At 40.1% G+C, this 26505-nt stretch overlaps 1 protein-coding gene across 2 annotated transcripts in view; it reads right to left on the bottom strand.

The window, feature by feature from the left end:
* Positions 1-26505, bottom strand: part of GNG2 (G protein subunit gamma 2) — a 55908-nt gene that overhangs the window by 5775 nt on the left and 23628 nt on the right. Inside the window, exons 2-3 of one of the 2 annotated variants that reach the window (XM_087728408.1) lie at positions 12601-12752; positions 1262-1396 (exon numbers count right to left, since the gene is read on the bottom strand). In XM_087728408.1, coding sequence (XP_087584534.1) covers positions 1262-1348 — 87 coding nt within the window. In that variant the 5' untranslated portion in view covers positions 1349-1396; positions 12601-12752. The remainder of the gene's footprint in view (positions 1-1261; positions 1397-12600; positions 12753-26505) is intronic. The other variant, XM_014058877.2, reaches the window with a different exon arrangement.

Raw genomic sequence — 26505 nt, 5'->3', positions numbered from 1 at the left:
GCCACTTGAAGATGTCTGGACTTCAACTCCCAGAATTCCCCAGCCATAATTTTTCGTAGCGTACCAGTTGCGACGGGATCAGGACCCCACCACTGATACGGATATGAAAAAACATAAAGGTGAAATTTGCGGGACCTTATTTCATAAGTGCCACAGCAACAAATAGAGCTATCACCCCAAAGGCTATCTTTGGGGATTCACCCCATAGATAAATGGTGGAACCATCTCACATCTCTATGCTTTGCTTCCACAAGATGTGTGGCCAGCAGTATCAAAAGACCCTGCAAAATCAAAGCAAATCCCAGTCTGCTGTCTTAACCGAGACCATCTATGGAACATCCAAAGTAATTTCAGTGTTGAAATTGAGATCAGAAGAGTTTGGGATTACTTAATTTATCCCCAAGCGCTCGCCGCTGACTCACCAATGTGCTTTCAACACTTCGTACAAATAGCTTTATTACTGCAATACATTTTTTTTCTCACATGAAAAGATCCTTTCAGATCTTTTTCAGAGCACTTTTTTCAATAGATTTCTCAACTTTTGGCCACAATTGGGGCCAGAATTCTGTCACTAAGTGACGCAGTCATTAAGTGAGTCACCGAGATTGTTAAATAAATCGTGTGGTGGTTAGATGAATCTGACTTCCATCATTGGGTTGGAAACTCTGTGGAAAGATCACAAATGACCAGGGACACTGCAACCGTTGTAAATATTTGCTGATTGCCAAGTGCTCAAAAGTTTGATAATGTGACTGCAGAGACTTGCGACGATTGAGTGAGAACTGGTTGTAGGTCACTTTTTGTCATAACTTTGAGTGGTCATTAAGCAAATGCTTGTAAGTCAAGGACTATTTGTAGCTAAGAAATAAAGGGAGTGCTGCCTGGGGAAGATAGCAAGTGAGTACCAATACATCTGAAGCAGAAGTAGTATTCAGCAGGTTCTGACCAGTTCTGGAGAAGCGGTAGTGGAAATTTTGAGTAGTTCGGAGAACCGGTAAATACTATCTCTGACTGGACCTGCCCCCATCTATTCTCTGCCTCCCGAGTCCCAGCTGATCGGGAGGAAATGGGGATTTTGCAGTAACCTTCCCCTGGAGTGGGAGGGAATGGAGATTTTACAGTATCCTTCCCCTGCCACGCCCACCACACCACACCCACAGACGGTATTAATTTTTTTTGAATCCCACCACTGATCTGAAGGGCATCGGTTTGTACAAGACCTCTTTAGAATAATCCCATTAGAGTGCTAAATGGTGTTTACCTTTATTCTGTCGATATTTGCCTCCATTTTGAGCTGTTCCACCAGCTTCCTTGCTTGTGCTATGCTGGTGGTGTTGTTGCTGGCCATCAGAGCCTTTCTTGTGTGGAGATGTTGGTTCCTATCTCTTCAAGTGCGCTGCCAAATAAAAGAGAATAAATTAAGGTGATCCATCAGGGAACTAATAAACTGCCAGACACGCAAACCTAGTTGCATGAATAGGGAATCTAATAAAGGAAATGGTGCATAATAATCTTTCAAAAGCTATATAGTTTCACTGGCAATGAGATTTCCCCCCATTTTCCAATTTTCAAGTTATCTTAGTGTTTTCAGAAGCTTGTTAAGAATGTGATGTTTTTTGTAAGGACTGATTGAGAAGCCTTTTTTGGAGGAGCAAATATATTTGAGCAGAACAGGGAATATTCATGCAAATCCCCCATCCATTAAAACCAACTCCTCTCCTCTCTGCCCCCACCCCCAAAAAAGGCTGAGAGTTGACAGAAGAGGTGGCAACAAGGATGGAACTCTGTTGTTCCTCATAGAAGTTTAGCATCAGATAGAGATCTGGAAAAAGCTACTGTATTTCATTCAGCAGAAATACAAATCTTGTTTGTACTTTTACATCTTTATGGAAAGAACAAACATCCTTGAGGCTACACAAGAACAAAATCGAATTAAAAGATGGAGGAAGGAGACCATCGAGCAAAGAATAAAATTAAAGGAGGATATGGCTGAAGGATCTGACCTCCCTTATACTACTTGGAGGACCCTGAATATATTGAGAGTTAGAGCACCTAAATATAAAACTAATATGCTCAAGTGAAGGCTATTAGGGGATAATAATATTGTATGTGAATATGGAAATACCACGGAGCCCAGCCCATCTGCTGGTGTGTTGACTACTACTACGATCGAGCGGGTCCAGAGGTATTTCACGAGAAGAGTACTTCACTCCTCTACTCACAATAGAATCCCTTATGCCACCAGGCTTGAAATTTTGGGCTTGGACAACCTGGAACTGCGCCGCCTTCGGTCTTATCTAAGCATAATACACAAAATTGTCTGCTACAACGTTCTAGCTGCCAATGACTACTTCAGCTTCAACCACAATAATACACGGACAAACAGTTGATACAAACTCAAGGTAAACCATTTCAAACTCGATTGCAGAAAATACGACTTCAGCAACAGAGTGGTCAATTCCTTTAGTGCACTTACCTGACTCTGTTGTTACGTCCTCAAACCCTCACAGCTTCAACCTTAAACTGTCTACCATGGACCTCACCTCATTCCTAAGGGGTCCGTAAAGGGGGCGTGCATAAGAGCACCAGCGTGTGTACCGTCCCTGTCCTGCTGTCCCCATTTATTTGTATTCATTTCCTTTGTTCACATCCATGTTCATACTTATACCTGCTATCCTGTACACGTTTGACAAACTAATAAATAAACAAACAAACAAATGTACCAATAACGGCTTGTTTTTGGCCAATGACAAAGCCAAGAAGCTGGCTTCATTTTGTCATTTCAAAATTTGATCTAGAACAAGGGTGTCAAACTGGTGGCCTGCGGGCCAGATGCATCACATGCAGGCCATGCCCACCACATCTCCACGAAGGGAAAACATTGTGATATGTCACGTTATGGCAATGTGACATGGCGAGTTTGGCACCCGTGATCTAGAAGCAGCAGAAGTAAAGGACACATAGTGTTCCAGATGTTAGCGGCTTCTAGCGGGTCCTGCCGGTGTGATCAACACTAAAACACATCTGGACAGGTGCAAGTTCTGATCACCAAGTAAAAGTCATAGACTTTTCTGTCTTTTAGTACCTTTTTAAATTTAAGTTAACATAAGAGCCAAGGTGGCGCAGTGGTTAAATGAGCACTGCAGGCTACTGCTAGATCAGCAGTTCAGCGGTTCAAATCTCACCGGCTCAGGGTTGACTCAGCCTTCCATCCTTCCGAGGTGGGTAAAATGAGGACCCAGATTGTTGGGGGCAATATGCTGACTCTCTGTAAACCGCTTAGAGAGGGCTGAAAGCCCTATGAAGCGGTATATAAGTCTACTGCTATTGCTATTGCTATTGTTCCAGCCTATGGATAGGTAATGTACAGTTATCAGCTATGCTATAAAACAGCAAACACTTTAGTGAACTAGATGTAAAATTATATAAAGTCAGGTTAATAACCATAAAAATGATTGCAAGAGTAAAATCATTATTTTTATTGGTAAGGGTTTATGAGAGTCAACCGTGACTTAAGCAAAACCTGCCGACACACACAAGATAGCCATGTTCTGTGTTTTCCATAACAATGTAATTTTATGGGATTTCAGCCAGAATAATTTTCTTCTCTATTCAGTACATTACATGCAGCAAATAATATGGGCAATGAAACAGATAATGAGGGATGTTCTCTAAACTGCCATCCAGACAGGGACCGTCACTGGAAGTGTGAGATTTTAAAGAACCAACTGTCACTTAGACATTTGTTGTACCTGTAATCTTGTTAGTGCTAATCAGTGGTGGGATTCAAATTTTTTTACTACCAGTTCTGTGGACGTGGCTTGGTGGGCGTGGCAGGGGAAGGTTACTGCAAAATCCCCATTCCCTCCCGATCAGCTGGGATTCGGGAGGCAGAGAGTATAGATGGGGGCGGGGCCAGTCAGAGGTGGTATTTACCGGTTCTCCGGACTATCAAAATTTCCACCCTCATTGTTAGGAAGTTTCTCCTTAGTTCCAGGTTGCTTCTCTCCTTGATTAGTTTCCATCCATTTTCTTGGTAGAGTTTTCAGAAATGGATCCTAGGGCTGACTCAGCGGCTTTGTGCCCAAGGCAGGACTAGAATTCACAGTCTACCAGTTTCTGGCCTGATGCCTTAACCATTACACCAAACTGGCTCTCATTGCTTTCATTACCTTTATTAGTTTACCTTCATTAGTAAACTCTAATAATTATAATTACCTTATATTAATTATATAATTATAATTGCCTTCACTTGTAAGCTATAATTAAGCAAACTTTGACTCTGTCCATTGTAGGAGCCCAATCATGTCTAACAGCTGCAAAGCTTCAGCTTTGAATAATGAATTTCCAGTCATCTGAAACCCTCAGCAGAAGCTATTTTCCTGTTTCTAAATTAATTATTGAATTAACTCTTTCTTGGGTTCATACATCAATTAAATGGCTGGATTTGCACAAATACACTCCCCCCCCCCAAACCCAACCAATGTTCAAGTATATGCATTAAGCATCATTAAACCTGGTTAAGAAAATATTGCAAATACAAAATAGCAATAGCACTTAAGACTTATATATCGCTTCATAGTGCTTTTACAGCCCTCTCTAAGTGGTTTTACAGAATCAGCATATTGCCCCCAACAATCTGGATACTCATTTTACCCATCTCGGAAGGCTAGAAGGCTGAGTCAACTTTGAGCCTGGTGAGATTTGAATTGCCAAATTGCAGTCAGCCAGCAGTCAGCAGAAGTAGCCTGCAGTACTGCACTCTAACCACTGTGCCACCTTGGCTCATTGGAAGGCACTGGTTCAGTTTCAATACATGTGTTAATACAGTGAAAGCACTGCTAGACACATCTTCAGAAAGAGAAGAAATACAGATGAAATACAAATACAGATAAAATTTCCAGAATTGCAGGCTTTATATGACAAACCCGGGCACAAATTTACATTCACAAAACATAGGGTGTTAAGCAGAGAAAATTGTAGGCCAAGACATTTGCAGGGAGAATAATCCCCAAAACTCTTCTTCCATGCTCCCAAATTCACCTATTGACTCGATTTTCAGGAACATATCCTCATTATAGTACCTGTTGCCATTTCCACTCAATTTATTTTTAAAAACTCTTCAAATTCTGATCTATTTGTAACACTCTATTCATCATCAACTTCACACTGCTGACAAGTGCAAGATTTAAGACCTAATTCCTTGCAGCCATTTACTTCTTCCAGGTGGAAGCACAAGAGATACAGCGTCACTTCGTTCATCGACTGGGGAGCTGTTTGAATGTAACAATCCGTTCAGGTTTGTCTTTATTTAAATTCTACATATTTTCAGGCTATATCACAGGTGTCAAACTCACAGCATCATGTTACTGTCACTTAATGTTTCATGTGCTGGGGTGGGTGTGGCCTGCATGTGACACATTTGGCCCGCGGGCCGCCAGTTTGATACCCCTGGGCTTTATAGTTCCAAAACATTGTTTTTTCTTGAGTAATTCCATGTAAGTTATTGGGCCATCCTCATTTGTTTTAATTTCTAGCAGCAAAATATCCTGAAATGTCATCCAAAAACCTTCCTTGAAGCACACTTGTTTGAAATTTGGTGTGTGTTTTTTTTCCTTTGGAAGTTTGGGGTTAATTACAGCCAAATTGCTACCTCATCTATTCTTAATTATGTTACTTTCACTTGATACATTCCCTTATAGTTAACTGACCCATGGTTTACTCAATTATCCAAATTTTCTATTTGCATGGCACATTAAAGAGCAAACTAACTGGTTCATATTATCATATGTGGTGCCAAGCCTAAAAGCAAAAAAAAAAATATTGGACGAAAATACATACATGGCTGGAAAAAAAAATGATAAAACAACATATAGATCTGAAACCAGTGATATTTTTGTTGGACATTCTACCAGAAAAAATATGATAAAAAGACTATATACTTGATTTTGCATATACTAACTGCAACTAGAATTGTATTTGCACAACAGTGGAAAAATGACAAGACTCTGTCCGAGGAGGAGTAATTAAGAAAATACTAGAATGTGCAGAAATGGACAGACTAACACTTAGTATTAAGGATAAAGAAGAAACAATATTTTTTGATATGGGATAAATTTTATCAATGGCTAGATAACAGAAACAGAAGTTAGAAAGGAGGAGATATAAAAAGAGGAAACTGTTAAATGAAAAGCTGTAAAGAAGAGGATGTTAAGTATTAATGTATTAAAGTATTAAATTTTGATTTGTCGTATAACAGAGATCTTCTCCAATCTGATGCCTCCAGAGTCCAGGCATGTCACTTTAAGTGACCCATGATTGTCCCTACAGCTTCAGAAAGTTTTATCTTCTGGAAAATGAGAACTTTGTTCTTTCATTTGGGAACTTTATGTTCTCTCTCCCTCATTCTATAATGCACCTCTAGGCTAGATATCTCATTACATTGTAATCTGCCAATGCAATTTTCTTTTTCAAAATACCTGGCAATTGTGAATGCAGTTTCCTCTCGCCACAGACAAAGAGGGAGGTTTCTTTCCCCCTCCCAATTTTCATGCTTCCAGTTCAACATGGAAACCATTCAAACACTACGAACATGGATTAAAAACCAGTCCTCAGTACTACACAAACAGACTGAGGGACTGATGGGAACTGTAGTCTGACCCATTTGAATGCTGCCACTTTTGAGAAAGACTGTTCTTTTTTATCCACATTTAGATTCCCATGATATACACCCAGAAAAAGATAAGGAGGTGGGAAGGAAAAACACCTGTAAAGTATGGCCAACTAATTTGGAACATTTTGTTTTAGAACATGGACAAAGTAAAAGGACATGTTAAAAGTTTCTAAAAGTATAATAGCGATAGAGAGGATTTTCCATATTTTCTCCTGCCGAGAGATTCTTAATGAAATGGATCTCCAGTAAACTCTTCTTATATCAAATTGATCTTGTTCATGCAATATAAATACGTTACAGAAATCTCTTTTTACAATTTGTTTTGGTCAAATTGACGGTGAGCACCCCTAGTATTTAGAGAGTAACTCAGAAGCTGCATTGATGACAGCAGTGATGACAGCTTGCTAGATAAGCTAGTTGTACCCAATCTGGCATCATCCACTTGTGCCTCAATTAGTTCTGAGAGTCACAACCCAACATTCCTGCAGAATGCCAGGCTGAGAAAAACTATGCAAACACTTTCAAGTGTGTAGGCAAAATAAGATGAATACTTCAGGATCCAATCTGGGTCAGTTTCTAGCATGAGTCTGAAAGCTCAGAAGATTAAAACTCTGGTCCCGGTGACCAACAAAGATTGGCTCATGCAACATTATCCCGGGACACATATATCTGCCTTCATCTCTGAATATTAGAGAGCTGAGGTGGCGCAGTGGCTAGGGTGCAGTACTGCAGGCCACTTCAGCTGACTGCTATCTACAGTTCAGCGGTTCAAATCTCACCGGCTCAAGGTTGACTCAGCCTTCCATCCTTCTGAGGTGGGTGAAATGAGGACCCAGACTGTGGGGGCGATATGCTGACTCTGTAATCCGCTTAGAGAGGGCTGAAAGCCCTATGAAGCGGTATATAAGTCTAACTGCTATTGCTACTGCTATTGCTACCCAGAGGGATGAATTGAGGAAAGTGCTGTTCCTTACTTGGAGGCATTTGATTCTCCTCCTTGCAAACAGACTGTTAGTGCTTCCCTCTACTCCAGAAAAAAATAGATTTTACCCAATGATGAAATTCAATTTTTTTTACTACTGGTTCTGTGGGCATGGCTTGGTGGGCATCATGTGGCTTGGTGGGTGTGGCATGGGAAGGATACTGCAAAATCTCCATTCCCACCCCATTCCAGGGGAAGGTTACTGCAAAATCTCCATTCCCACCCCACTCTAGGGCCAGCCAGAGGTGGCATTTGCCAGTTCTCCAAACTACTCAAAATTTCTGCTACCGGTTCTCCAGAACCTGTCAGAAACTGCTAGATTTCACCCCTGATTTTACCTATCTGACCACTTCCAAATTTGCTCTTATTTAATATGATGAGAATTTTAGACCCACGTCTCTTGAGGGTGATCAGGAGGGAGAACAGCTGCCTTATCATGCCTGAATTTTGTTTCTGGGAGGGATTACTTGCACTCAAAACCAGAGCAAAATACTGCTCACTGGAACAATGTTGTGGGATTTCTGTGACGTATCTACACAGAGACAAAGGGGCTGATTCCCAAGACTGACAGTTCTATATTTCTTTTTTTCTTCCGATTTATACTACAGATTTCACAACTTTTCATTTATGATCTATGGTATAAAATTTAGAAAACCAACACAGTCTACAAACAAGAGGAAGGCTAGTAAAAATGAGGGGTAATGTCCTTGTTTCCATGGAGACAGCATGCTAGCATAGGATGCTGCTCAGCAGAGGGGAAGGAGAGGCAGAGCAGGGGGAAAGCCTTCCTAACTAATAGGAATTTGCCCATAAAAACAGGATATTGGATCAAGAGATATTTTGAAAGCAAGAGATTTCTGATCCTGAAACTTGGGAGAAACCACAAATACCTGGATGGGAAGTGGGGAAAAAATGCCCTTAAATGGCTATGCAACAAAAAAGAAGAACGTTCCATTTTTTTACAGCATTGTTCTCATAAATTAGAATATTATTCAAAATTCTGAGCAAGTGCAAATGAAGAGCTTACTGGGAGTCTGACGTCACATAAATGTAAGAAATAATAGGACAGTTGATTTCTTAGTGAGCTCTATTTTACAATTTGCATGATGGCAAATAAATACCCCTTGGAGCTGAGCTTGTATTTGTATATGTAGTTTTCTTGGCACCAATGTGCAAATGCATAATAAAACTACACCTTGATTCCACTTTCCCTAACTCCCTATGTTAACCCTTTGTTAAACATATTTTTGAAGGCACCTGTGAACTCATGGAATGGAGTGAAATTACTCATATATTCTGCTTTATCAGAAGGAATGGAACTCACAAACAAGCTTCTCATAAAAAGAGTTTTCTCCATAGATTTCAACTGTTCTGTTTTGTGAGAAGGGTGGTAAAAGTAAAGGTAATGAGCTCAGTGAGCACTAAGGAAACCCTGAGCTACAAATATTGTCTTCTGTGCAGTTAATAATTTAGAATACATCAGATGCTATGACAGGTATGGTGCATTTTCTTGACCAAGTACTATATGGCACATTTTCCAAACCCTCAAACGTTTCTAGCAAAACATAGCATGTATAATAGCAATATTATACATGCTATGTACATACATTGCTGCACAATGCTTTCCAGCCCTCTCTAATGGTTTACAATCAGCATATTGCCCCCAACAATCTGGATTCACATTTTACAGACCTTGGAAGGATGGAAGGCTGAGTCAACCTTGAGCCGGTTAGGATTGAACTGCTGGCAGTTGGCAGAGTTAGCCTGGAATACTGCATTCTAACCACTGCACCACCTTATAATATCTGAACGAAATTGGTGCATATTAATAATCTATTTACTAATGTTGTATATATTTTAACCCAGCCATTAGGAAAGTTTTATAGGCTCAGTGCTATGGACCTTTCCTCAACGTAAACATTTTGTTTGCCTCTTTTTACAGCACTTCAGAGATTGAAAAACATGCATTTCTGGAAAGGTTTCAATATAAGAAGGCTTTTTTAAAAAAACCAGAAGGTCTCTTGACTGTTTAGCTGACAAAACACAGTAAATGAAACAGAACTTTGCAACGGATGGAAGCAAGCTCCTAGGTAAACAAGGTCTGGCTAGCCAGCTAATTGATCACAAGCAAGGCACTCCATATTGGAGCACCCAACAGATGCCTTTTATGCTATTTTCAGGCATTTGCAGATTTCTTCTTTGCATGTTGGCACGTAGCGAAGATTTTCCAGGCACAACAGTTCACAACAGCTTTGCAGCATTCAAACCGAAAAACATCCCACTGAGACGGAGGGATTTGCAAATGAAAGAAGGATTTTCACTTTAAAAAAAATCACCAGTGGCTTCTGCGGAGGAAAGGATGCACAGTTCCTCCATCAACCCGCTTGGACAAAGCAGGCTATAGAATATAGTAAAAGGCACAAGCCAGTTTACAATGATTAAGGCTAGAAGCCAGGAGCCTGTGAATTCTAGTCCTGCCTTAGGCACGAAAAGTCAGTTGGGTGATTTTGGGCCCGTCACTCTCTCTCAGCCCAACCCACCAGGGATGGGTTTCTGCTGGCATTACCGCCAGTTCGGTGCGCGTGCAATGTGCACACATGCGCAGTAGCCTGTAAATAGGTCTGCGCATGTGCATAACATTAAAAATGTAAAAAAAAAAATGTCGCAGTGACCAGGGAACTGGTTCGGGGGCATGGCGAGCATGCTGTCCCTACTGGTTCAGTGACCCAGTCGGCGCAAAACGGTAGGAACCCACCTCTGTAAATTACCTCACAGTGTTGTTGCTGTTGTGGGAAAAATAGGAGGAACGAGTATTATGGTTTCAAAAGCAGGAAAACTGACAGTGTGTACAGACACACCCTCAGAATATAACATGTTTTATAGGACCTTAAAAAAAAAGATATCAGTCCCTTCATGGAAAATCTTGCTAGTAAAATATAACATTAGTTGGCTTCAGGTACTGTATATTCAGATACACGGAAAACCATTTCCTGTACTCTCAGATGTACAGGATTAATGGTTATTTGATATAGATTCCTGGATTATATACATATAAAGGCCACATCATTCGTGCCTGTGTACAAGACATGTGCTTACTTTCTTTCAAGAATGAATTTTGGAGCTTTTATATTGAATTCATGCCAACAATCTGAGAAACTAATTTGATTTTAAAACAATTTTCATTAAAGATTTTTTGAATAGAATAGAATGGAATTCTTTATTGGCCAAGTGTGATTGGACACACAAACAATTTGTCTTTGGTGCATATGCTCTCTGTGTACATAAAGAAAAAAACAAAATATATTCATTAAGAATCATAAGATACAACACTTAATGATAGCCACAGGGTACAAATAAGCAATCAAATCTTACTAGAAAACGATCGATATAAATCGTAAGGATATATAAATACTACAACCTAAAATAAAGAAAAAGAAATCGAAGGGAATACTAAAAGTATAAGAAAGGAAAAAAGTAAGTGAAAAAATAGAAAAGATAGAAAAAATAAAAAGAAATAGCTTCCAATCTTTCTTACAACAATTACTAATACAATTATAAATTTCCTTCTTATTCTATGGTTGCAACTTTCTACTTTCTATCATCTATCTTGCCTAATCACCAAAGGGTAATTAGATTCAAGCAAGTTATGTAAATCTATTTTAATTTCTTTGTTACACTATTTTTAATAAAAATTACATTGATCCTATCCTGTTTCTGCTGAAATCCCAGTAGACAGTAGAAAATGGTCTAAATAAAGGCACAGATATCTATGTACCGTATCCTCCTTTTCCTGTTTTCCTGGCTGCTAATGTGAGCATGTTCTTGTCATAGTGAGAAATACAGACCTGCATTTTGACTATTTAGTCTGACATCTAGAAAAATGATCAGAATATTGCTCCCAAACTCATGATGAAACTTTCTAATTACAGAGCTGTAGCCATGAAGGATTAGGATGGAGGGTTTTAAGAACATTCTTCACTAATCCCAGCAATGGGAAGATGAAGCCAAGGAGAAAAGAGAACTCTAAATTAATCTGATCCTTCTCCATAATGTTACTTGCCATATGTGTTGTTGGACCTATATCTTGACTTTTCTGCAGGACCTCAAAGGAGCTTATATTACAATCTTGCTTAGATGTGAAAAATATCTATTTAACCATGGAGATTGTGATCAAATGTATTTTGCAGAGTTCAAGCTGGGGAATTTTGGAATGATGATGATGATGATGATGGATGGATAGATAGATGAAGAATTAGAGAGAGAGAGAGAGAGAGAGAGAGAGAGAAGGAGGGAGAGAGATATCAATTATTCCTGAATATCACAGCGCACTGAAGCCCACCATAACTGGTCTGCTTCTTCATGTAACTGCACCAAAGTCTTTCAATAAATTCTAGAGCAGGGCTGTCAAACTCATGGGCTGGATGTGTCATGCACTGGCCATGCTTACACCTGGTTTAGCTAAGGGGGGAAAAAAATCACAATATGTCACGTGATGTTGCTGTGACAACGCGGGTTTGACACCCCTGTTCTAGAACATGAAGACTGTTATGCCATTCATTCATGGCCCTGAATTAATGAATGTTAGTCAAGAGCAAGTATTTCATAATGTGTAACAGACTTATTTTCCAAGTCAACCCACTTCAATTTGCCAAGCCGTTCAGGATTAGCAAGGGATGACCTAATGCCTTTTAAGAATGGCCCAAAGAGGATTGAGGCAGCTATATAATTGAATCTAAGAGCTTGGTCCCAATGCTGTTTCTTGAATGCTTTCCTGAATAAGCTCCTATTCAACTTCTCCCTATATTAAGCTGCTCCAGGTTAGGTCTATAGCTTTAATATTCTCTTCCTTGGGCAAAGTTGCATCATTTCCTCCAGCTGCTGAGACTATCTTCAATCCTCTATTAATATTTTATTTTTAGTAACCAGCAAACAAAGGCAAACACACCTGGCCCAGAGGCCTGCGGGATTGGTTCCAGGATGACATCAGCCATGACAAAAGAGTCTTGAGTTAGTATCTCTCCTTTTAGCATGAAGTCTCCTGGACTGCTTAATTAGCAATCCATTCCACAGATGAATGAATTAATTAGCAATCAGCATCTGGAACACAATATTCACAAGGGCTTTGAATAGGGCAAAAAGGTCACATGTTCCCTTTTCACACATGCATAGCTAAGATTCTAGTTGCCGTACAGACTAGGACCAATTTAATTTTTCATGACAAAACTCTTGCTACAGAACCCATCTTTGCTTCTTTTTCTGGAGAGCCCATTTTCACATGGTTACAAACAACCAGGTAACCTACCTTTGATGAGTAAAATAGGAGACTAGGGAAATCTATTCCTTTCTTTTTCTTAATAGAGTCTTCTATTACTAGCTCCTTACACCATGTGAGTAGGAAAAAGATGCACAACAATTCAAGTCTTAAGTTATTATATTTTATTTTGATATATTACAAAGTGCTGAAATCCTGTAATAATTTTATAGGCTTTTCCACAATAAAACTTCATATCAGAGTTTGTTATTAGAACATGCCTAACTTCAAATCAGGATTAATGAGATACAATTGCTGTGTCCACATAACAGGCTTAATGTGATAACATGTACAACCCAAAGTCTGGAGATTTTACAATGTACAAATGCACAAACTCCGGAACTCTTAGTTTAGTATGAAAACCCCACCTTGTTTGATTAAAAATTCAGTTGGTTGGTTTTCATACAATTTCGCTTCTTCACAATTTGTGTAGTGATATGGCATATCAAGATTATTTTTAAAATTGATAAAAAGATGAAAGAAAAAGAAATTATAGTCTGATGATTAAAGGATAACATCTGGATTTTATAGAAAAGTAGTCATGCACCTTGCATTTTGCACATTAAAAGATCCTACTGCAGCACCCAAATATTTTATTATCTTATTTAGCAGTCATTTCCCGCTGTTACCTATATAGCTCATATTTATGTAGATCACACATATAGAACTTTACATATGTATTTATAAGGTAGCTCTCACATCCTATGTTTCTAACTTCCCTCCAGAATCTTGCAATTTCTATTGGTTTTTTTTCTCACCAGTTGCATTCACTTGAGGCTGCAAAGGGAGAGCATAATTTATCCTTCCTTCCTTTTCTTCCTTCCTTTGATTTATAAGGCTGCCTAATTCTCATGCGACTCAAGGCGAGGTAAAGAAAAAAGTTTGAAAAATGCAAATAAACCAAAAGAACAGAAGTAATGAACAAGCAACCAGAGAATATGGAATTTTAAAACCCTTAATATAACCATGAGTTCACAAATTCCCATGACCCAGGATTGCTAAAAAAGCGAAATCTTTATAACCATAAAGATTTGGGTCAGAGGAATGTACCTGAGGGTCATTACAGGTAAGATTATATGGACCTCACAGGAAATGCTGTTTTGGAAGTCAAGAACCATAACTGAGAAGGCATGCTTCTGGAGTCCCATAAAGTGGCATTTCTTCATGGAGGACAACCAAACCATGCCAACCCTGTCTGATTTATTAGGACAGTTAGATACAATTGAAAAAAAGATTGTCTTGCAAATAATCATACTGATGATGTAGCAATAGTAATATGAAGTAGTAAATGAAGGAATATGGGAAGTTCTATGTGACCGAAATCTTCTCAAGAGAGCATCTATCTGGCTTATTTGTTTAAATGTATTGGCCACCCAACTCTGGTGAAATCTGGTCAGTGTACAAAACTTAAAAACAGCAACAACATAAGAACAGCAGAAAACATTAAGTGAACGTTCAACAGACACCCTATTAAGAAAACCAACAAAACAAAACAGGGACCATTAAACAGGAAGAAACACCAAACCTAGGACTGGGATCAGAGGCAGGTTTAAAGCTTTCTAAAACCCATCATTATGTCTGAGGGATGCTGTCCCAGGGTCCACAATAGAAAAGGCATGTTTCTTCACGCCCACAAGATAGCAATATTTAATGGAGGAGATATGGAGCCCACCCACTTTGCTGGAACATACTGAGCGGGCAGAAATGATTGGAGATAAGCTGTCTCTTAGACATTCAGGCCTTCTGCTTACTTAACTTTATTGCGGTCATTAACCAGCACAACTGGTTCTCTGCATAATGACCTAATCTACAACACTTGGGTTTTGGCGGTCACAAAAATACCGACTGCAAATCCCCAGCTCCCACTCATCCTTCCCTTGAGTTTCTATGCAAATCTTTCCCCAGTAGAAATTGCCTGAAGCAAGGTTGGATCGCTGATATTGAAAGAACTTCTGGTTTATTTTTACTCACTTTTGGTAACTTTAACAGAAATAGGTTCTGAGTGAATTGATATTTTCCACACGTGCAACAGAAAGCATCCAAGCACTATCATCTTTCATGAAAACAAAATTCTTGTGATCACTATGCCACAGGAGAATGTATGATTCCCTAGAAAGGTGATGGGCTTCCCTTGGATGTGTTCCAGCAGATGTTGGTTCATCTGTCAGGGATGTTTGCATTCTTGTATGAAGTATGTTGTACTTGATGGCCTGAATGACTTCTTTAGACTCCATGATGACGCTATGATGCTGTGATGTGTATTGTATTACTCAGGCTACATATCCACGATATACAGTACTTCAGTGGCAGTAACAGCAACAAGAAAGTAATTCAAACATTAATTGTAATAGGACTTTCCAGTCAAGTTATAATGTTGGATTCATAAGTCAATAAACAAATCCTATATTAGAATCGAGCCGCGGTGGCACAGTGGTTAGAGTGCAGTACTGCAGGCTACTTCTGCTACCAGCTGCCTGCAATTGGCAGTTCGAATCTCACCAGGTTTAAGGTTGACTTAGCCTTCCACCCTTCCGAGGTGGGTAAAATGAAGACCCAGATTGTTGGGGGAAATAGGCTGACTCTGTAAACCGCTTAGAGAGGGCTGTAAAGCTGTATATAAGTGGTGTTGCTATTGATAATCTCTTTTGAAATGCTGCAGTTCTCGATGTTTAGAGCAGAGATGTCACTTCCAGAAATCTTTATTGCAAACAGAGATGCTGATCAGAGGTGAACTGATTACCATATTGACCACTATCAGGCCTTGCTCAAGACTTTCAGGGCATCACTGTCACAGGTCTCCATTTCCAGAGGAATAGCCAAATAACTCTGTTACTGCAATGCAATAAGGAATCTTGCCCATCTTTTCTGAAGGCTAAACAAGCTTTTGCTATTGTCTCCCACACAGACACAAAATTCATGGAATTCAGCTATTTTCATCCTTTAAGCTCAGTATCACAGCAGACGAACATAAGAGAAATATTTATCGGTGGGAGTGGTAGAAGGAAAGCATAAAGGAAAAACGAAAGATATCAGGCATTGACCTATTGTCTAGAGATGTGGCCATTCAGAAAGCAGGACTTTTATGCCATAAATATTCTTGCATTGGTAAAATGATTAACACAAGCTAGGGCATAAAAGTAAGAAATGACAAAAAAAAAAAAAACTCCTTAGGAGTTCCACCCGTTATTTCACAAGGAAAATTATTTGTTTGCTCAGGATAGTAATCATAAAGTCAATGGTGAGAAAGGGAAACTTGAAAATAGAAACTTACCACCTCGACTTGCCACCATAACTGAGGCCACCAATTACAGTCATAAATCATGATAGTCATAAGATGAGCCATCAAGTGACTCACATGATGCTTTTATGACCTTTTTGGGAGCAGTTCTTTAGTAAACTCCCTGTTCACAATACTGAATAACCTAATATTGCAGGCAAATACATAAATTTGTGGTTGTGTCACAGGTAATCTGATTGATGACAGCCATATAGCGACCATTTGAAATTACAACAGACAACACCACCCCACCCCCATCCCAAAGCTACTTAGGATCTGGGTCCAAACGTCTGACAGCTACCACCCAATCCCACCCCCCCCCCAACTGAAGTTACATGACCACATTTTGCGTATTCGCAACCAGCCCGCATTTACAGCCCACAGACACATGACTGATTTAGGACATTTTTGCCAGAAATTGCCATTTACTTCCCCTTTCAGGCACAAAAAAAAAAAAAACTGATAGTGAACAATGCGATCTCTCACTGCAGCCATCCTTTTGAGAATTACAGATATGTCCTTGGCCCAAAATGTTGCTGATCTTGAAAGTAAGGAATAATCAATACAATTCTAATCCAGATGTCTTTAGTGTTTTAAAATATGTTAAAGTATTTTTAATTGTTATGTTTTTTGCGTGACAAGACAAAAGCGCGCACGACAAAAGCGCGCCGACAAAACTGCGTCGCTAAAACCACGACATCATCAATAGGCTGACAACAGCGCGTTGACAGAAGGGCGATTTACAACAGCACGTCGACAGAAGGGCGATTTAAGTTAAGGTAAGGGTTAGGTTTAGGGTTAGGTTTAGAGTTAGCGTTACGTTTAGGGTTAGGGTTAGCATTAGGTTTAGGATTAGGTTTACAGCACCCTTCTGTCGGCGCGCTGTTGTCGGCGCGATTCAGAATTCGCAGTTTTGTCACCGCGGTTTAGTCGGGCGCGCTTTTGTCGGTCCCCCTTTTGTCGGTGAACCTGTTTTTTGAATTGCAAACTGACCAGAGTAATTAACTGGGATGGGCAGCTGTAGAAATCTAAAATAAGTGAACAAATTCCAAAATCAGTAGATGGCCAAAGTGAGTTCCCAACAGCAAAGATTTTCAGATTCTCTGCTCCGCAGAGATGTTTATTTCAAGGTCTGAATCTCTTACATTCCATGCTGTCCTGTTCAAGGGCTGAATGGAAAGGTGGAAAGAACTAGGTGGTACCCAGCTGAGGTCACAACTTTCTCCTGGGAGGCCTGCCAAGGTCTTACTCTTTATGTCTTCAGAATGGATCTAAATCAAACCTAGACATTTTACAGTCACATTCAGCCTTTGGGCGGTCTGCATGGATTACTTTTACTTTAATGTGACTACTTTCCCCCCAATTTATATACAGAGGTGCATGTATGCATGCCTATGCACCTTCACAGTTCTATTTATTCAGCCCTCCACAACAATCTCTCTCTCTGTCTCTGTCTCTCTCTCTCTGTCTGTGTGTGTCTCTCTGTCTCTTTCTCTCTCTCTCTCTCTCTGTCGCTGTCTCTCTCTCCTCTCTCTCTCTCTATGTGGTATATATTTTATTTGCAGTTTTCCTTTAACAACCAATATATTGTGTGGACAGCGTGATGTCTTGGTCAATACATTTTTACACAACTCTAACAATGATGTATCCCAGTTTCTCATTTGGCCCCTTGGGAAAATTAGTTGCCCACCCTGGCCTAAATTCTATTTCACATTTTTCAATGGATTTTTAAAGAATGCCAATTCCTTGGCATTCTTTAAAATTTCCATTCTTTTGGGCTTATTTAATTTGTTTGTAGCATATTGGTACTGTGCTTTCTTGTAATTCACGTTTTTATTTAAAATTATTTTTTATAAGCAACCTTTTTTTATCAGCAAATATGCTCCTTTTGATATTTAAGTAGGTTTCTTAAATATGCCCCTTTTTCCTAATGCTATGCAAGGACTGACCCATATAATGTCAATTAAATGGAATTAAATTGAATTACATTATACATTTGTACCCTTCGGCTCTTTTATTTTAAACACTTAGTTCATTTTCTTTAAAAGAAGCAAGCCATATCCAGGTCACCATCTCCCCACTTGGCCCCTTTCATGACTTAGTTAAAAGTCTAGTTTTTCCATTAGGTAAAGTCAGGGAATGGGTCCATGAGTGTTGAAAAATCAAGATGGTGGCCAGTTTTGAAAGTTCCACAATAGAGGAATGGATCATAAAAGTGGTGTGGCAAAGATGCTCGCCTCCCACTAGGAAGGTTCAGAGTTTAATCCTAGGCAGCGACAGATGTTTCTCTATTAGGATGCAAAGACAAAATATCTGCTGTAAACTCCGCATAGACATCAGGAAGGGCATCCGGTCAGTAAATGCTCAGCTCCATTCAGTCATCCCAACTCCACCCTGAATAAAGGATTACAGGGTTGTAAAAAAAAGAAAGAAAAGAGGAATGGATCATAAAATATCAGAATTGGTGGAAATGGTGGAAATAAAATTAAACTGTTTGGTTAGATAGAGGGAAAAGCTTTTGAAAATGGGAAACATTTCATGGATTTTTTGCTAAAGGAAGAAAAAAATGAAATGATGTTATATGGATTTAATGATTATAAAAGATGAAAATTAAATAAAGAACTGAAGGAAGTGCTGGAATAGTTAGAAGGATGGGGAGATGATGTGTTTTTTAACTATCTGTTTTAAAAGTAGGTTGGAAGTCATATATTTCATAAGTATAGTTTTCTTCTTTCCTTTTTTTCTTTTCTTTTTCTTTAGATTTGACTTTTACTGTATAAATATCCTTAATAAATATAAATTTTAAAAAAATCAAGATGGTGGCTGAAATCAAAGCTGCATCCATTTTAAATAGAAATCACTTAAAAGCTTCAAGAGTTATGCGAAATCAAAAAGCAAAAGTTATGGAGGGACAAATGTTGTATGTCATGACATCATGATGTGATAACTTGAATTAAAACTTTGTGATACAAATCCTAAATTGTAACGTGGCGCTCCCTTGTATGTTGAGATTGCAAATTCCAAATTTCCCAACCAGTGCAGCAGACTGGGAATTGCACAAATAGAGGATACCAGACTGGGATAATGGAAGGCAAGAAAAATCATACAACTACAGGTAGTTTATGTACCACAAATGTAGTTTACAGGAACCAGAAGCACTACTCAGGTGACCCTGAGGGACACAGATAAACCTCCAAGTGCTTCAATGACCCTCTAAAAGGATGCAAATTACCAGCTGTCTGCAAGGAATATAAATCCCTCCATTCCCCACTGTCCTGTCAGGCCTGAAGAAGCTTCTTGGATTAGGAGCGAAACGTCTTCAAAAGAAAAACAAGAAAGTCCAGTTGCCTCCTGAAAAAGCACCTTTGGGACAACCGTGACATGGATGACTGAGAATCTCTACAAACTCACATGATCAAAATTGGTTTGTTTGACCACCGGCATGTGCTTAGTTGCAACATCTGTCCGTTATTTCCAGCCAACTTCTGACAAATCAGCAAAGTCAATGGGGGAAGCTGGATTCACGTAACTACTGCGTGAATCACTTATAACTGCAGTGTTCTGCTTAACGCCCATGGCAAAAAAGGTCATAAAATCTGGGGTAGCTCACTTAACAATCACTTTGCTTAGCAACAGAAATTCTGGTCCCAATTCTGGTCCTAAATTGAGGATTATCTGCATTGTCCTCACATGGCTTATTTTTACTTGAAAATCAATAGTTACTATCGGGATCATCCTCCTGAATATTCATATCATTCCTTCTGTTCTGCAGCCACAAGGCATTTTGTATTATTATATATTCTAGCAAAAAAAAAATATCAGGCCATGCACCTGAAAGCAACTCATGGGTAAAACTGCAGAGAGTTCATGGAAATGACAATAAAATGCTAATAAAGATTCTATGCTATGCTATGCTATCCCTATCCCTATCCCCCTTCCATTCCCCTGCCCTGTCCTGCCCTACTTACCTACCTACCTACCCTACCTACCTACCTACCCTACCCTACCCACCTAACTACCCTACCCTATTCTGTGGACTCTCAGGGTATAACTTTCCCCCCTTGTTTATGAATGGGAAGCTTAAGCACAGCAGTGCCTTAACCAGCCCTACCCAATCTGTTTCCTCTCACCAGCCAGAAACTAAACTGTGGCTCCTAAACAGAAGCTGAGGCCACCTCCAAGTGTGTGTGATTTAGTAAGTGCATCAAGCTTAATTAAACATTGCTGAGAGTCTTCAGTGGACTTTATCCCTGCATGATGAGGGTGTCTAAACTGCTCATGCCCCCCACAAAAGCAGATATGTGGCATTTGGCAGAGCTGTGGAGCCGAAGCATCTTTTGTATACGTAAATTCAGCTTTTTTAAACAAGGAAATCCACTGAAAGCAGCATTCACAGCTTCTTGTGGGAGACCCTGTTGGTACACTCTTAGAATTTTCTGAGAACTCTTTTGCTTGTACAATATATAGTAAAGAAAAACAATTGCTGTGTTTGAAAGAGATACTGCTAAACCTGGAGAAAATATTACCTTTTTGGTTGTGGGGAAACTTAAGCAACAGGGTTGTTGGAAAGAAACAGAGGTTGAGTAATTTGTGTATGAGAAAGAAACTGCATAAATCTTTATGGTCACATCCATGTAGTTTATAAAAATTTAGTCTATAACCTGGTCTCTCTCTCTCTGTGTGTGTGTGGGGGGGGGGTGGGGGGGTGGATGTGGGGGTGTGCGTGCATGTAAGAGAGACAGAAACACAGAGAGAATTTTTTTGAAAAGTTGCCCTAGCTGCTTGGAAGTAATCTTTATTCTCTAAAAGCAATTCTAGCTCCATTTTATTACAAAAACCTAACCTGTGTCCAGCCTGTGGTTCACAGCCTGCATAGGGCCCTGGACATCTACTAAGGAGGCCTCATAACATTGTAAACTTTTAACATTACTATGTGATTTGATATTATACAACAATATTGTATATTTGATGTGTGGTCCAAAACGATTCCTTTTCATTCAGTGCGGCCTGGGTAAGCCAAAAAGGTGGAGACCCAGGACCTAGATTATTGCACATAAAGTCTAGCTTTCCATTTTGCAGTAGTCAACCTAAACCGAATCTAAATCAGAGGCTGAGTCCTCCCCGCTTGCGTACCACTCTGTTCTAATGTCATTGACATTTTGTCTCTGTATTGCAGTAGTAACGACTGTTGTAAATGAATAACCAGTAAGACACCATTTACCACATGGTTCATGCTGGATCCACACACAAGGCTAAGAAGCGTAGTAGCTATTTATTCTGACAACTGGGGATTGTCTGATATTGCCGCTGATTACCTTTTTTCTGCCTGTCCAGCAAAACGTAGCTACTTTTTGACTTAAGACGCCAAATGAACACGTGACTTATAGGCCACAATACAAACCCACCATCTCATTCATGGCTGGTAGCTGCTGTTGGCATTTTGAGACGCATGCGCGAAGCCCCCCCTTCGCTTTCTGGATAAGAGAATGGTTGCGTTGACCTACGGCATTTTCCCCATCAGTCCCTCCCCTAAAAGCTGCTTTCCTCTCATAATGCCTTCCAGGTATATGCAACTACAGTTCCCATCATTCTTAGTTAAGCCAGGCTACGGGCATTAGTTCATATGAAGAATGGATGCAGATTTTGGGTCTAGCTAGTCTAAAGAAAAGAAGAATTAGAGGTGACATGATAGCAGTATTCCAGTATTTGAAGGGCTGCCACAAAGAAGAGTGGGTCAAATTATTTTCCAAAGCCCCAGAGATCAGGACAAGAAATAATGGTTGGAAACTGATCAAAGAGAGAAGCAACCTGGAATTAAGGAGAAACTTCCTAACAGTGAGGACAATTTACCAGTTGAACAGAAGTTACCTTCAAAAGCCATGGGTGCTCCATCACAGGAGGTTTTTAAGAAGAGACTGGACAGCCACTTGTCTGAGATTGTATAGGGTCTCCTGCTTGAGCAGGGGGATCAGTGGTGGGATTCAAATAATTTACCAACCAGTTCTCTGCCCTAATGTCCAGCTGGGTAGGCGGGGCTCAGTGGTCATGTGGGCGTGACCAAGTCAATGTCACTTAGGTCGATGGGCACTTTGCCTTAGTTGTTACAATGGTAATAAGGGTTAACTGGAGAGGCAGTTTCTGTAAGCAGGGAAATAAAGATTAGGCTAGAAATAACACCAGAATGTTTCCTTCCTGCCTTCCTTACAGGATTAGCCCTGGAAAGTGGGGAAAACCCAAAAGATTTCTTCCAACAACTGGTTCTCCGAACTGCTTAGAAAGTTACCAACTGGTTCTCCCAAATAGGTGCGAACTGGCTGAATCCCACCACTGAGGGGGATGGACTAGAAGACCTCCAAGGTCCCTTCCATCTCTATTCTATTCTATTCTAGCTGCTCACCAGTGGGTGCATAAATAGAAAATCGTGGTGGTTGGACAGGTTGGGGGTTGGGTTCCCTTTCCCCAAAATCTCTACTAAGAAAAGACAATTTCTGGACTAGGGTTCTCAAGCAAAAACGGGGTGGAATAAAGACACTTCTGGTGGTGTTAAACCTGCACAGTATAAAAACGTCAGACATCTTTGGTTTTGCGTCCAGCTCTAGTGACACTTTGCTCTGAAATGAGTACAGAGACGTGAACTCCTTCTACTATACTTCACAGTCTTGGCATTTGCGTTTTTTCCCCCCTCTCTGCTAGACACCTACAGAATCGTTCTTCTGCTTGTTGCCCCGGCAACAGCATGCTTTAAAATATAGCAGTTTTTATCTTTCTGTAACTGTGCCTGTTCACCGCTTGCATCAAAAGCCTCGTTTCTGATCACAGCAGAGTTTCAGGAGTTTTCAGCGTTATTCACACAGCCTGAGGTTTTGCACATGGGAATTGAAACAGGCTGGGTTGGAATTCAAGGGCACCGTCCTTTTCAGAATCAGAGTCTCAGGCTTGTAAGTTGCAAAGGATAATGTATTTTAAAAGTCACAAAAAATAGTATCCACATTTTAGAAATAAGGGTTCTTTTCTGAATTTCTATTGGGGCTGGGGTCGATTGTGAATGGAAGAAACAGGAATTTGTTAAGAAAGTCAAGATGGAGTCCATAGTGAATCAACTTTTTATCAGAAGGTAGATGGCATCCACGGAGAGGGAAGTCAAAAAAGGCAAGATGGTGGTCATACCCACCTAAGCAACTTTCCATCAGGAGGTAAGCAGGGCAATGGTGAAATTCAATTTTTTTTACTACTGGTTCTGTGGCGTGGCTTGGTGGGCGTGGCAGGAGAAGGATACTGCAAAATCTCCATTCCCACTCCACTTCAGGGGGAAGGATACTGCAGACCCCACATTCCCTCTCCCTTCTTCATGGAAGGATATTGCAAAATCTCCATTCCCACCCTACTCTGAGACCAGCCAGAGATGGTATTTGCCGGATCTCCGAACTACCATATTTTTCAGAGTATAAATGCACCGGAGTATAAGACGCACCAAGGTTTTGAAGAGGCATTTTTTTAAAAAAGTAGGTGGGTAGATAGAGGGAGAGAAAGAGAGAGTAAGTAGGTAGGTAGAGAGGTAGGGATAGAGAGAGAGACAGAAATAGAGAGAGAAAGAGAGAGAAATATAGTAGATAGGTAGGTAAGTAGGTAGCAGTGGTGGGTTTCAAATTTTTTTAGAACCCCTTCTGTAGGTGTGATTTGCTTTGTGGGAGTGGCTAGCCTGCCATGTGACTGGGTGGGAGTGGCTTGCCAGCCATGTGACTGGGTGGGTGTGGCCACTTTGTAAAATGTGGTGAAACTCACTTAACAATGCTCTTGCTTAGCAACCAAAATGTTAGCTCAGAAACCTTGGCGTTTGAAGCACTCTGCACCCCCCCCAAAATGGCTCATTTTTCACGAAAAAGGGCCCATTATTTTAAAAAAAGGCATGAGTAGCTTTGGGGGGGGGGCTTGCAGAGTGTTCCTGGGGAGGCAAAAACTAGCAAAAGGCGGCCCATTTTTTGTGAAAATGGGCCCATTTTTTGTCAAAAAAAATGCATGCATAGCCTTATGGAGGCTTATAGAGTGCTGCTGGGGGCTGGCGGGGCAAAAAATGGCCCATTGATCGCTCATTTCTGCCCTCCCCAGCCCCCAGGAGCTCTCTGAAAGCCTCCATAAGGGGTATACGGCCATTTTGGTGTAGGGGGCGGTGCTTTGGGAGGCAAAAATGCTGTATTTGATGTATAAGACGCACCCAGATTTTCAGCCTCTTTTTTGAGGAAAAAAGGTGCATCTTATACTCCGAAAAATATGGTACTCAAAATTTCCGCTACTTTCCGGTTCTCCAGAACTTGTCAGAACCCACTGAATTTCACCCCTGAAACAGGGTGTCCATGGGAGAATATCAAAAGACTGAACAACTCGTGACCTTACAATCAAAGCTCTAGTCATTTTAATGTGTGTTACGTTTGCAACGTATGAAAAAAGGGGTAATTGCACAATTACAGCTGCCATTTTGATTGCTTTTCCTCAAGAAAGACTGAAAGTATTATTAAAGAGGTGAGAAAGAGGGGACTATAAGAGATGGATATGAGGGATGGAATAATTTTTCTAATATTTCTTTCCTGGGAAAAATAATAATTAGATGATTTTTATTGGACGAGCTGAAACACTTTAGATCAGGTGTATTCAACCACGGCCTGCAGGCCACATGCGGCCCTGGACACCTAGTAATGTGCCTGCACAAGATTATAAACTTTTAACATTGTTGTGTGATTTACATACATTAATTATATTACACATTGTATATGTGGCCCACGACAAGTCCTCTTCAATGAATGAGGTCCAGGCCACCCAAAAGGTTGGACGGCCACCTATGTTTTTGATCAATCTTCCAATCTGATGCCTTACAGATATGTTACATTTCAGAGTCAGAATTCTCAAGCAGCAACTTGGTTTAGATTCTGAAGTTGGCCCAGTGCTCCTGGAGGGCTCTTAAATTTGATGAATTTAATTGCTTTTAAGGATTTTATGATCTATAGTCCAGGGGCCTCTTGTTCCAGCCCAACTTTCCTAAAGCCCAGAAGACACAAAATCTTTCCTAATCTTTGAAGTTAGCATCGAGAACATCAGCAGTGCCTTGCCAATCATATAATCCAGCACATTAAAAAGATTACAAAGAGGTGAGAAGCCGGAAGTGTCACGGCGAGACCGGTTGGGAAAAAGTGGGCTCTGCCGAGCTCCATGGAAATCCAGCCGGACAAACTGCTGTTGGGAGGTCTTCGGACCGGAACCATCCTGGAGGGATGGGGAAGAAGAAGGGACATCTCAGATGACCAAGAGCAACTGGCAGTTCCTCAATAGGTTGGAGAAAAGCCCTTCGAACCTGCAGCAGGGATGGCAGTCATAATTGAATGACTGCTACAAATCTGGGGCATCTGGGTTAAGTTATCATGCTGGAGCGGTGTTGGAATGGAGTATTGAAACCAAGTGAGTGATTGAACAACTCACAGATAAAAAGAAAAAAAAAACTGATCTTGATCTTAAAAAGGGTCCTGGAGTGGAATTAGCGGCTAACTGGCTTTCGGGGAATTTTATTGAAGAAAAAGGAGGTAGCGGAGGTTAAAGCACCAAAGTCTCGGAGGATTTGGCCTTCCGCAGTTTGGAAGTAAAGAAAAATTAATAACCAAAAGGAAGAGCCCAGGGGGAAGTCCTTTTTCTCGTTATTTTATTTTATTTTTTGTGGATTTAAAGCACTTTGACAGCTATTGACAGTCAGCTGTTAGATTGTATTGCGGTTTGGAGATAGCCATCTACCAGCAAGTAGAAAGTACTACACCGGCTAGTAAAAGAAAAAAAAATGTGAGAGTGCAGCTGTGAAATGTAACCTTGGCTACAGGGAAAGATACTTTGAAACTGTGAGAATTGTTAAGGAGTATCTGTTATTGCAAGATTGCTTGGCTGCAACTGTTTACAGCTGTGGAAGAGAAAAAAAACCTTCAACTTGGATTGGACTGGACTAATGCTAAAATTGAACAATAGAATTTGGAAAACCCTAAACTTGTAATTAAATATGGTATAACACCAAATTTAAAAATCTGTTAAAATAGTTAAACTTGTAAAATGGAGATCTGGATGTATGATGAATTATTTGGGATGCTGAAAAGTGCATGTGAAACCATTAATTGGTAAAAAAAAAAAGAGATAGAAAATCAAATGGAAATACAGAGCAAGAAATAGGAGAAGAGGGGGTAAAAGAGGGCACAAATGAGGAACGAGAAGATAATGTGGAAGAAAAATTGAAA

This window comes from Thamnophis sirtalis, unplaced genomic scaffold (genome assembly GCF_051295495.1).
Source record: "Thamnophis sirtalis isolate CommonGarterSnake01/CBP01778 unplaced genomic scaffold, rThaSir2_p1.2 scaffold_1, whole genome shotgun sequence".
NCBI classification, from domain to species: Eukaryota; Metazoa; Chordata; class Lepidosauria; order Squamata; family Natricidae; genus Thamnophis; species Thamnophis sirtalis.
Note: the sequence above shows the minus strand (reverse complement) of the source record. Positions and strands in the feature narration are given on the sequence as shown.